Here is a 12,404-nt window from a genome sequence, read left to right on the forward strand (position 1 = left end):
GTCCCTCACAGTCCCTCACAGCCCCTCACAGCCCCTCACAGTCCTCACAAGCCCCTCAGCCCCTCAGAGTCCCTCCAGCCCCTTACAGTCCCTCACTGCCCCTCAGATTCCTCACAAGTCCCTCAGCCCCTCAGAGCCCATCACAGTACCTCAGAGCCCCTCAGAGCCTTTCACAGACCCTCAGAGCCCCTCAGAGTCCTCACAAGCCCCTCAACCCCTCAGAGCCCCTCACAGTCCCTCAGAGCCCCTCAGAGTCCTCACAAGCCCCTCAGCCCCTCAGAGCCCCTCACAGTCCCTCAGAGCCCCTCAGAGTCCTCACAAGCCCCTCAGCCCCTCAGAGCCCCTCACAGTCCCTCAGAGCCCCTCAGAGTCCTCACAAGCCCCTCAGCCCCTCAGAGCCCCTCACAGTCCCTCAGAGCCCCTCACAGCCCCTCACAGTCCTCACAAGCCCCTCAGCCCCTCAGAGCCCCTCCAGCTCCTCACAGCCCCTCACAGCCCCTCAGATTCCTCACAAGCCCCTCAGCGCCTCAGAGCCCCTCACAGTCCCTCAGAGCCTCTCAGAGCCCTTCACAGACCCTCACAGCCCCTCAGAGTCCTCACAAGCCCCTCAGAGCCCCTCACAGTCCCTCAGAGCCCCTCAGAGTCCTCACAAGCCCCTCAGCCCCTCAGAGCCCCTCACAGCCTCTCACAAGCCCTCAGAGACCCTCAGAGCCCCTCACAGACCCTCACAGCCCCTCAGAGTCCCCACAAGCCCCTCAGCCCCTCAGAGCCCCGCACAGCCTCTCACAGGCCCTCAGCGCCTCACAAGCCCCTCAGAGCCCCTCAGAAACCCTCAGAGCTCTGCCAGCCCCTCACAGGCCCTCACAGTCCCTCAGAGCCCCTCACAGCCCCTCAGAGTCCTCACAAGCTCCTCAGCCCTTCAGAGCCCCTACAGCCCCTCACAGCCCCTCAGAGTCCTCACGAGCCCCTCAGAGCCCCTCAGAGTCCTCACAAGCCCCTGGGCCCCTCAGAGCCCCTCACAGTCCCTCAGAGCCCCTCACAGCCCCTCACAGTCCTCACAAGCCCCTCAGCCCCTCAGAGCCCCTCCAGCTCCTCACAGCCCCTCACAGCCCCTCAGATTCCTCACAAGCCCCTCAGCGCCTCAGAGCCCCTCACAGTCCCTCAGAGCCCCTCAGAGCCCTTCACAGACCCTCACAGCCCCTCAGAGTCCTCACAAGCCCCTCAGAGCCCCTCACAGTCCCTCAGAGCCCCTCAGAGTCCTCACAAGCCCCTCAGCCCCTCAGCCCCTCAGAGCCCCTCACAGCCTCTCACAAGCCCTCAGAGACCCTCAGAGCCCCTCACAGACCCTCACAGCCCCTCAGAGTCCCCACAAGCCCCTCAGCCCCTCAGAGCCCCGCACAGCCTCTCACAGGCCCTCAGCGCCTCACAAGCCCCTCAGAGCCCCTCAGAAACCCTCAGAGCTCTGCCAGCCCCTCACAGCCCCTCACAGTCCCTCAGAGCCCCTCACAGCCCCTCAGAGTCCTCACAAGCTCCTCAGCCCTTCAGAGCCCCTACAGCCCCTCACAGCCCCTCAGAGTCCTCACGAGCCCCTCAGAGCCCCTACAGCCCCTCAGAGTCCCTCGGAGTCCTCACAAGCCCCTGGGCCCCTCAGAGCCCCTCACAGTCCCTCAGAGCCCCTCAGAGTCCTCACAAGCCCCTCAGCCCCTCAGAGCCCCTCACAGTCCCTCAGAGCCCCTCACAGCCCCTCACAGTCCTCACAAGCCCCTCAGCCCCTCAGAGCCCCTCCAGCTCCTCACAGTCCCTCACAGCCCCTCAGATTCCTCACAAGCCCCTCAGAGCCCCTCACAGTCCCTCAGAGCCCCTCAGAGTCCTCACAAGCCCCTCAGCCCCTCAGAGCCCCTCACAGCCTCTCACAAGCCCTCAGAGACCCTCAGAGCCCCTCACAGACCCTCACAGCCCCTCAGAGTCCCCACAAGCCCCTCAGCCCCTCAGAGCCCCGCACAGCCTCTCACAGGCCCTCAGCGCCTCACAAGCCCCTCAGAGCCCCTCAGAAACCCTCAGAGCTCTGCCAGCCCCTCAAAGCCCCTCACAGTCCCTCACAGCCCCTCACAGCCCCTCACAGCCCTCACAAGCCCCTCAGCCCCTCAGAGCCCCTCCAGCTCCTCACAGCCCCTCACAGCCCCTCAGATTCCTCACAAGCCCCTCAGAGCCCCTCACAGTCCCTCAGAGCCCCTCAGAGTCCTCACAAGCCCCTCAGCCCCTCAGAGCCCCTCACAGCCTCTCACAAGCCCTCAGAGACCCTCAGAGCCCCTCACAGACCCTCACAGCCCCTCAGAGTCCCCACAAGCCCCTCAGAGCCCCTCACAGTCCCTCAGAGCCCCTCAGAGTCCTCACAAGCCCCTCAGCCCCTCAGAGCCCCTCACAGCCTCTCACAAGCCCTCAGAGACCCTCAGAGCCCCTCACAGACCCTCACAGCCCCTCAGAGTCCCCACAAGCCCCTCAGCCCCTCAGAGCCCCGCACAGCCTCTCACAGGCCCTCAGCGCCTCACAAGCCCCTCAGAGCCCCTCAGAAACCCTCAGAGCTCTGCCAGCCCCTCACAGCCCCTCACAGTCCCTCACAGCCCCTCACAGCCCCTCAGAGTCCTCACAAGCCCCTCAGCCCCTCAGAGCCCCTCACAGTCCCTCAGAGCCCCTCACAGCCCCTCACAGTCCTCACAAGCCCCTCAGCCCCTCAGAGCCCCTCCAGCTCCTCACAGTCCCTCACAGCCCCTCAGATTCCTCACAAGCCCCTCAGAGCCCCTCACAGTCCCTCAGAGCCCCTCAGAGTCCTCACAAGCCCCTCAGCCCCTCAGAGCCCCTCACAGCCTCTCACAAGCCCTCAGAGACCCTCAGAGCCCCTCACAGCCCCTCACAGCCCCTCAGAGTCCCCACAAGCCCCTCAGCCCCTCAGAGCCCCGCACAGCCTCTCACAGGCCCTCAGCGCCTCACAAGCCCCTCAGAGCCCCTCAGAAACCCTCAGAGCTCTGCCAGCCCCTCAAAGCCCCTCACAGTCCCTCACAGCCCCTCACAGCCCCTCACAGCCCTCACAAGCCCCTCAGCCCCTCAGAGCCCCTCCAGCTCCTCACAGCCCCTCACAGCCCCTCAGATTCCTCACAAGCCCCTCAGAGCCCCTCACAGTCCCTCAGAGCCCCTCAGAGTCCTCACAAGCCCCTCAGCCCCTCAGAGCCCCTCACAGCCTCTCACAAGCCCTCAGAGACCCTCAGAGCCCCTCACAGACCCTCACAGCCCCTCAGAGTCCCCACAAGCCCCTCAGAGCCCCTCACAGTCCCTCAGAGCCCCTCAGAGTCCTCACAAGCCCCTCAGCCCCTCAGAGCCCCTCACAGCCTCTCACAAGCCCTCAGAGACCCTCAGAGCCCCTCACAGACCCTCACAGCCCCTCAGAGTCCCCACAAGCCCCTCAGCCCCTCAGAGCCCCTCACAGCCTCTCACAGGCCCTCAGCGCCTCACAAGCCCCTCAGAGCCCCTCAGAAACCCTCAGAGCTCTGCCAGCCCCTCACAGCCCCTCACAGTCCCTCACAGCCCCTCACAGCCCCTCAGAGTCCTCACAAGCCCCTCAGCCCCTCAGAGCCCCTCACAGTCCCTCAGAGCCCCTCACAGCCCCTCACAGTCCTCACAAGCCCCTCAGCCCCTCAGAGCCCCTCCAGCTCCTCAGAGCCCCTCACAGCCCCTCAGCCCCTCAGAGCCCCTCACAGTCCCTCAGAGCCCCTCACAGCCCCTCACAGTCCTCACAAGCCCCTCAGCCCCTCAGAGCCCCTCCAGCTCCTCACAGTCCCTCACAGCCCCTCAGATTCCTCACAAGCCCCTCAGAGCCCCTCACAGTCCCTCAGAGCCCCTCAGAGTCCTCACAAGCCCCTCAGCCCCTCAGAGCCCCTCACAGCCTCTCACAAGCCCTCAGAGACCCTCAGAGCCCCTCACAGCCCCTCACAGCCCCTCAGAGTCCCCACAAGCCCCTCAGCCCCTCAGAGCCCCGCACAGCCTCTCACAGGCCCTCAGCGCCTCACAAGCCCCTCAGAGCCCCTCAGAAACCCTCAGAGCTCTGCCAGCCCCTCAAAGCCCCTCACAGTCCCTCACAGCCCCTCACAGCCCCTCACAGCCCTCACAAGCCCCTCAGCCCCTCAGAGCCCCTCCAGCTCCTCACAGCCCCTCACAGCCCCTCAGATTCCTCACAAGCCCCTCAGAGCCCCTCACAGTCCCTCAGAGCCCCTCAGAGTCCTCACAAGCCCCTCAGCCCCTCAGAGCCCCTCACAGCCTCTCACAAGCCCTCAGAGACCCTCAGAGCCCCTCACAGACCCTCACAGCCCCTCAGAGTCCCCACAAGCCCCTCAGAGCCCCTCACAGTCCCTCAGAGCCCCTCAGAGTCCTCACAAGCCCCTCAGCCCCTCAGAGCCCCTCACAGCCTCTCACAAGCCCTCAGAGACCCTCAGAGCCCCTCACAGACCCTCACAGCCCCTCAGAGTCCCCACAAGCCCCTCAGCCCCTCAGAGCCCCGCACAGCCTCTCACAGGCCCTCAGCGCCTCACAAGCCCCTCAGAGCCCCTCAGAAACCCTCAGAGCTCTGCCAGCCCCTCACAGCCCCTCACAGTCCCTCACAGCCCCTCACAGCCCCTCAGAGTCCTCACAAGCCCCTCAGCCCCTCAGAGCCCCTCACAGTCCCTCAGAGCCCCTCACAGCCCCTCACAGTCCTCACAAGCCCCTCAGCCCCTCAGAGCCCCTCCAGCTCCTCACAGTCCCTCACAGCCCCTCAGATTCCTCACAAGCCCCTCAGAGCCCCTCACAGTCCCTCAGAGCCCCTCAGAGTCCTCACAAGCCCCTCAGCCCCTCAGAGCCCCTCACAGCCTCTCACAAGCCCTCAGAGACCCTCAGAGCCCCTCACAGACCCTCACAGCCCCTCAGAGTCCCCACAAGCCCCTCAGCCCCTCAGAGCCCCGCACAGCCTCTCACAGGCCCTCAGCGCCTCACAAGCCCCTCAGAGCCCCTCAGAAACCCTCAGAGCTCTGCCAGCCCCTCACAGCCCCTCACAGTCCCTCACAGCCCCTCACAGCCCCTCAGAGTCCTCACAAGCCCCTCAGCCCCTCAGAGCCCCTCACAGTCCCTCAGAGCCCCTCACAGCCCCTCACAGTCCTCACAAGCCCCTCAGCCCCTCAGAGCCCCTCCAGCTCCTCAGAGCCCCTCACAGCCCCTCAGCCCCTCAGAGCCCCTCACAGTCCCTCAGAGCCCCTCACAGCCCCTCACAGTCCTCACAAGCCCCTCAGCCCCTCAGAGCCCCTCCAGCTCCTCACAGCCCCTCACAGCCCCTCAGATTCCTCACAAGCCCCTCAGCGCCTCAGAGCCCCTCACAGTCCCTCAGAGCCCCTCAGAGCCCTTCACAGCCCCTCACAGCCCCTCAGAGTCCTCACAAGCCCCTCAGAGCCCCTAACAGTCCCTCAGAGCCCCTCTGAGTCCTCACAAGCCCCTCAGCCCCTCAGCCCCTCAGAGCCCCTCACAGCCTCTCACAAGCCCTCAGAGACCCTCAGAGCCCCTCACAGACCCTCACAGCCCCTCAGAGTCCCCACAAGCCCCTCAGCCCCTCAGAGCCCCGCACAGCCTCTCACAGGCCCTCAGCGCCTCACAAGCCCCTCAGAGCCCCTCAGAAACCCTCAGAGCTCTGCCAGCCCCTCACAGCCCCTCACAGTCCCTCAGAGCCCCTCACAGCCCCTCAGAGTCCTCACAAGCTCCTCAGCCCTTCAGAGCCCCTACAGCCCCTCACAGCCCCTCAGAGTCCTCACGAGCCCCTCAGAGCCCCTACAGCCCCTCAGAGTCCCTCGGAGTCCTCACAAGCCCCTGGGCCCCTCAGAGCCCCTCACAGTCCCTCAGAGCCCCTCAGAGTCCTCACAAGCCCCTCAGCCCCTCAGAGCCCCTCACAGTCCCTCACAGCCCCTCACAGCCCCTCACAGTCCTCACAAGCCCCTCAGCCCCTCAGAGCCCCTCCAGCTCCTCACAGCCCCTCACAGCCCCTCACAGCCCCTCAGATTCCTCACAAGCCCCTTAGTGCCTCAGAGCCCCTCACAGTCCCTCAGAGCCCCTCAGAGCCCTTCACAGACCCTCACAGCCCCTCAGAGTCCTCACAAGCCCCTCAGAGCCCCTCACAGTCCCTCAGAGCCCCTCAGAGTCCTCACAAGCCCCTCAGCCCCTCAGAGCCCCTCACAGCCTCTCACAAGCCCTCAGAGACCCTCAGAGCCCCTCACAGACCCTCACAGCCCCTCAGAGTCCCCACAAGCCCCTCAGCCCCTCAGAGCCCCGCACAGCCTCTCACAGGCCCTCAGCGCCTCACAAGCCCCTCAGAGCCCCTCAGAAACCCTCAGAGCTCTGCCAGCCCCTCCAGCCCCTCCGAGCCCTCCCAGCTCGATCCTGGCGCCCTGCCCCCGACTGTGGGTGCTGCCCAGAGTCCCAGGGGAAAGCCTGGAGCCGCCCCTCAGGGGCCGCAGCGCCCAGCGCACAGAGGAGGCAGGGCCCAGGGATGCGGTCACTCACGTATTCGTCGGGGTTGGGGTCCTGCGACTGCGGTGTGTCGGGGGCGGCCGTGTCGCAGTCGGGGCTGTAGTGCTCGCAGTAGTCATAGGCGGCGCGCGGGTCCGAGACCAGCAGCAGCTGCTGGATGTCGCCCTGCAGTAGGATCCAGGCCGCGAGCGTCAGGGGGCCGCCAAGACCGAGACGGGCTCCCTCACGGTGGGGGTCCCCGGCGAGCTCCGGGGTGGCTCCCCAAGGCACAGACGCGGGGCAGGGCACGGGGCCTCTGTCCCCTCCCTCCCAGGGACCCCACCCCCCTCCCCGGGCTCGCACCCGGGTCCAGAGAGCCGGGCAGCTCTCGGCACACGGGGGCCCCCAGCACCGCGGGCCTGCTGATCCCCAAGCCGGAGCCATGTGTGGGCACCGTGACATCTTGGGGTCGGGACCCAGGGCCGCCGCCTGAGTGCCGGGTGAGCCAGCAGCGTCCCTGCCCAGTCTAGACCCCCGGCCCTGACAGCGAGACGCGCCAACTGCGGTTCCTGCGGCCCCTTCACCACCCCACGGCTGGTGCGGGGAGAAGTGGGCTCACCAGCTGCGGCCTCTCCCTGCCCCCCATGGCAGAGGTGCCTCGCCCAAACACCCAGTCTCTGAGGACGCGCCCCCACGAGGCACCCAGGCCCCTCCCGCCCCACGCTAACAGGCCCTGGGGACACCCGGCACTGGGCTGCATCTGAGCCTGTCACCACGTCCCGGCAGGACGGTGAGGAGGACAAGGGCTGATGTGGTGATGGAGGTGAGGACGGAGAGGGGGATGAGGAGGGGATGCGGTGGTGGAGGTGAGGGCGGTGAGACAGAAGCTTCCGGTTCTGGTGGGGGGAGTCCCCCTCCCGCAAGGAAACGCTCCCCAAAGCAGAAACAGAGAAGCAGTGCTCCCCTCCCCTCCCCTCCCACACTCCCCTCCCCTCCCCTCCTCTCCTCACCCCTTCCCTTACCTCCAAAGCCCATATTCACATGTGGTCCCTGGCCCCAGCTGACCCCCTCTCAGGACAGTGGGGGGAGGGGGGTAAGTAATCTTTGTGAACCAGAGTAAGATCTACCGCAGGGTGAGAGCATGGCGGTGACAGCTCCTGAGATTGAGTCCGACACTCAGTGAGGACTACTTAGGTCAGCAACATCACGGCCACCACTGTTCGCACCTCCTCATCCTCCTCACCGTCCTCACCTCCATCACCATCCTCAACGTCCTCAACTCCACCACCTCCATCGCCACCACGATGCAATCACTACCACCACTCCCATCGTCACCATCATCTTCTACACCATTATCATCCCCTTCACCACAGCTTCCGCCATCACCTCCACGCCACCACCATCACTGTCAGCACCATCAGCTCCATCACGGCTCTCACCTCCACCATGTGCGCCATGACCATGCCCACCGCCTCCACCAACACAGTCACCCTGTCTGGCACCAGCTCTATTCCCAGGGGTGACTGGCCACCGGGACGTGAGTGAGCACAGCAGTGCCGGTCACTTGGTGCCTCTTCAGGAGAGAGCCCACTGTCCGAGGAAGACCTGGACCCGCCCCCAGGCATCTCAAGACCTGCCACACCACATCCCACGCCCAGCGCCCTGAGCAGTCAGCGGGAGACCATGCTGTGCGGACCAGGTACGTCCACGCACAGCGGGGACCTTCCTCCCTGCGCCCCACCTGACTCAGAGCACGGAACCCCCAGGGGAGCACAGAATCCCCGGCGACCCTCAACGCTGTCTGTGGCAGGGGCCAGGAGCTGGTCTCCACTGCCCGCGACCTTTGGGCCTCCTGGGCAGAGAGGCACGCAGGAGTCCACTGCACAGAGAGACAAGCTGACCGGAGCCCCGGGTCCCACCTGGAGAGAGCCAAGAGTCGCCCCCGTGCCCCCTCCTGGCCTCACCGAGGAGACCCCAGCGCCCGACCCCGCACTCACCTCAAACACCTCCTCGTCCAGGATGCGAGTGCCGAAGACGATGATGCCGTTGGTGTCGATGAGCGGGTGGTCGCTGCGGGCCAGGAACTTGGTGGCCTTCTTCTCGCAGTCCAGCACCAGTGTGACATTTTTCTTATGCACGCTGAGGGCGATCCGGTGCCACCTGGGGGGCAACACAGAGTGGGGCTGGGGTGCGGCACCCTGAGAGGGAACCCTGACCGCCAGGCGCCCGACTCAGAGCTGCACCCTGACTGGCGGCAGCCCGGGGGGTGGGCGCGCATCTGGAGTCGGTTCCAGCACGTCCACGTCTGTGTCTGAACCATGCGGACAACCTAAGGGCTTCCTGGAACGGCCGGTGGGGCCCCCACTAGCCCCAAAGCCAGCGCCTGAGGCACTTCTCTGTGGGGGAGACGGAGGCAGGGGCCGGAAAGGGCGGAATACAGCAGGCAGGGCACTTGCACCTGCACCACACATGCCCCTGACCCGCTCCAGGAGGGATCCCTGAGCGCAGAGCCAGAGGAAGTCCCAGGCACTGATGGGGTGGCCGCAAAATCAAACAGGAAGAGGAGCCGGAGTGATAGCACAGTGGGGAGGGCGTTTGCCTTGCATGCTGCCGACCCGGGTTTGACACCCGACATCCCATATGGTCCCCTGAGCACCATCAAGAGTGGTTCCTGAGCGCAGAGCCAGGAGCAACCCCTGAGCAATACTGGGTGTGACCCAAAAAGAAAAAAAAATCCAACAGAAAGAACGCCCATCCCAGTGCCAGAGAGGTGAGACCGGCGCCCAGGTGCTTCCTGCTCTGCGCCCTGCCCACTTGCAGACCACCCCCCCACCCCGCACACTCACCCTCCCCCCGCCCAACCCCACCCACCCTGCACACACGCCCCCCCTGGCCCGGCCGCCCCACCCGCCCCGTACTGGGAGCCCCGCGGGACAGAAGGCGTCACTCACTTGCCATCAGACAGGTTGATGCCCCTGAAGAGCGGGTAGTCCTCGGGGCCCGGCTTCCCCGTGTGGTCCTCGTAGAGGAAGACGGGCGAGCGGCCCAACTCCAGGCCCAGCTGCTGGATGCCCTGCTCATTGTAGATGGACACCAGGAAGGCCTGGCTGCCCCTCTTGGCCTTCACAGTGGTGAGGATGGAGAAGTCCTCGGGGAACGCAGAGGCTGGAACAGAGCACCGAGGTGAGAAGACAGTGGGGGAGGCCCCAGCCCTGCCCGGCCACCAGGGGCGAGTGTCACCTTGATCACTCAGCTTCTGACGCCCTTCCTGGCACCCCGTGGCCAAGCACACCCCCCTCAAGACTCAGTTCAAACACAAACTCACTTGGCCCCGCAGGAACCAGACTCAACGCCCTCTTCTCACTTCTGACACCTCCAAACATCGGTGTCTGAACCACACAAGCTCCCTCAGGCAGGGCATTTGCTAAGGCACCTTGGTGCCCTGCAGACCCCCTGGAGGCGGAGAGAGACCCCCGGGCAGGGCAGTCGGGCTGGAGCCCAGGCGTCTGCACGCCTCGAGAGTACAGACAGCCCTCTGCCGGGGGCAGCCCAAGGGGCCCGAGCATGCTGGCATGCAGCTGCATTTAATGGAGCATCTAGTGGAGGCGCCTAGTACAAACAGCCCCGCGGGTGCAGAGGCCTCAGCTATGGACAAACCTTACAGAACCGGGAGCTACGGGACAGCAGAGCGACAGGCCGAGGCTGGCTCTGGGGCCCGTGCACCATGCGGGGTGAAGGGAGAGAGCTGGGCTGGTCCCGCCCCGCTGGCCCACACCTGGAGGGCACTTCAGAAGAGGGTGCAAGCCACGGGGCTCCCAGAGAGAGGACAGCACTGAGACCTGTATCCAGGCGGAAGACGGGAGGTGCTGGTCACCGGGACCACTGTGGGACATGCCGGCTCAGGGCCTGGCGCAGAGGGGCCCCCAAGAAGCCGGCCACAACCCCTCCAGTTTGTGGGTGTCCTGAGCCTCGGTGACCAAACTGTGTGTCCAGGACTGCCATCTCCTTCTCAGGAGCCAGGGGACAGCCTCAGGCCAGGCCAGCAGCTGTCGCTGTGGACACAGCGGCCACCAAAAGCTTCCGAGGCAGGAGCCCTCTGGGGACCCAAAGCAGGGGGTGGCACCCACAGGTGCATGGTGGCTTGGAGGGTCACACCCAAGGCCGCAGAGGACAAGGACAAGCTGTTGTGGACAAGGACACGCTGTTGGCCCCTGGAGAAGGGTCACTGCACAACAGTCTCAGTGCCTCGGGATGTGCTGGACTCGGGCCCGAGTGGCCATGGCCAGCAAGTCCCAGTGGCCCGCAGCTCTACTCTCAGGATGACGGTGGCTGGGGTGAATGCTTTGGGGACAGCGGCTCCCGCGGGCAGCCGGGCAGAGTCGGGACACGGGCAGCACAACGCGGCCACTTGTGAGGACAGCCTGGCTCAGGGTCACGCAGAGGCCAGCACAGCCTCCTGGTCCCTGGGCTGCGGACCGGCATCTGCGCAGGGGGCCCTGCAGTGACCAGCCTCCCCACCTGGCCCCCCAAGGGAGCATGTGCTGGGAAGGGAGACGAATCACTGCCCGTGCGCCAGGTGGGCGGGGGCAGGCGCAGCCTGGGCACGCGGGTTCTCAGAGCCGGCGGGCTTCGCCTCACCCACAGTCCCTGCTGCCTCCCGAACGCCGGTCCCTGCCACAGGGTGCCGTGACCACGTCTGGGGAGACGCCTGCCAGGAAGCGAGGGACCCCTCCCCGGGCCCAGCACGCAGCCCCTCTTACTGGGGTACAGCTGCTTCGTGGGTGCGCTGAGTTGGGCGTCCTTGGTCACCCGGTAGGCCACATCCGGGCCTCTGGACGATCGCCGTGTCGGGCAGAAGCCAGTGGTCTTGGAGATGCCATCAGGCAGGTTGTGGAAATCTAGAACTTTCAGGAGATCTGCCTGCTGGGCTGCAAGAGCAAAGGGCACAGGTGAGCACCCACCAGGCAGCAGGGAGGGGAGGGCCATGAGGGGAGCGGGCTAGTGGTGGGGGCGGGGCTAGCAGTGGAGGGGCAGGGCTAGGGGCGGGGTTAGTGGTGGAGGGGCGGGGTTAGTGAGGACTGGGTGAGTTGGAGGGACTAGGTATGGGCAGGGGGACCTGTTCCCAGAGGAAGCCGCTGTGTGCCCGAGGGCCTGCTGGCTGTGGGGTGGGACAGCTCTGCTGGGGGACAGCTGGGTCTGTTCCTGCAGCAGCCTCGCCCTGGAGCATCACCTCGGCCCCCATTGAGGCGGCAGCAGCGCCCACCCTCCACTGCCACCCCCACCTGGCCTTCTGGAGCCCCTCTCCCTGGGGCCCTAGGGAAGCCCCTCAAGGAAGCTTCTAGAACCACTCCTGCCTATAGAAAAATTGGCCTTCCTTGCTTGGTGAGCACCCCCACACAGTCCACACAGCAGACAGGGTCCTGCATCCCTTCCAGAAAGTTCCTGTCTCTCTAGGGGATGCGGGGGTGAGGAAGAGGATTTGCTGCAGGTCCCCCACACAGCAGGTTGGCTGTGCCCTGCATCCCTCATGTCACCCCAGCCCCTGGCTGACTGAGGCAGTAACGGCCCTGGGCACAGTCCTGCCACGGGACATTCAACCCCCATGCCCAGCAGAGGCCCCAACTCCAACAGAGAATCCCACATCCTACAGAGACTCTCACATTCAACAGAGACCCCCCCCATGTTCAACAGAGATCCCCACATCCTACAAAGACCCCCACATCCAACAGAGACCCCCAACTCCAACAGAGGTCCCCAGCCCCAACAGAGACCCCCACATCCAACAGAGACCCCCAACTCCAAAGGAGGCCCCCAATTCCAACAGAGACCCCCAACTCCCATGGTGGCCCCCAACTCCAACAGAGCCCCCACATCTTACAGAGACCCTC

At 65.5% G+C, this 12,404-nt stretch overlaps 1 protein-coding gene across 1 annotated transcript in view; it reads right to left on the reverse strand.

The window, feature by feature from the left end:
* COL5A1 (collagen type V alpha 1 chain) overlaps positions 1-12,404 on the reverse strand; it is a 72,185-nt gene that overhangs the window by 43,700 nt on the left and 16,081 nt on the right. Inside the window, exons 2-5 of the mRNA XM_056132719.1 lie at positions 11,277-11,444; positions 9,468-9,681; positions 8,514-8,676; positions 6,571-6,702 (exon numbers count right to left, since the gene is read on the reverse strand). Coding sequence (XP_055988694.1) covers positions 6,571-6,702; positions 8,514-8,676; positions 9,468-9,681; positions 11,277-11,444 — 677 coding nt within the window. The remainder of the gene's footprint in view (positions 1-6,570; positions 6,703-8,513; positions 8,677-9,467; positions 9,682-11,276; positions 11,445-12,404) is intronic.

The sequence above is a fragment of the Sorex fumeus genome, unplaced genomic scaffold (assembly GCF_029834395.1).
Source record: "Sorex fumeus unplaced genomic scaffold, SorFum_2.1 ptg000095l, whole genome shotgun sequence".
Lineage (NCBI taxonomy): Eukaryota > Metazoa > Chordata > Mammalia > Eulipotyphla > Soricidae > Sorex > Sorex fumeus.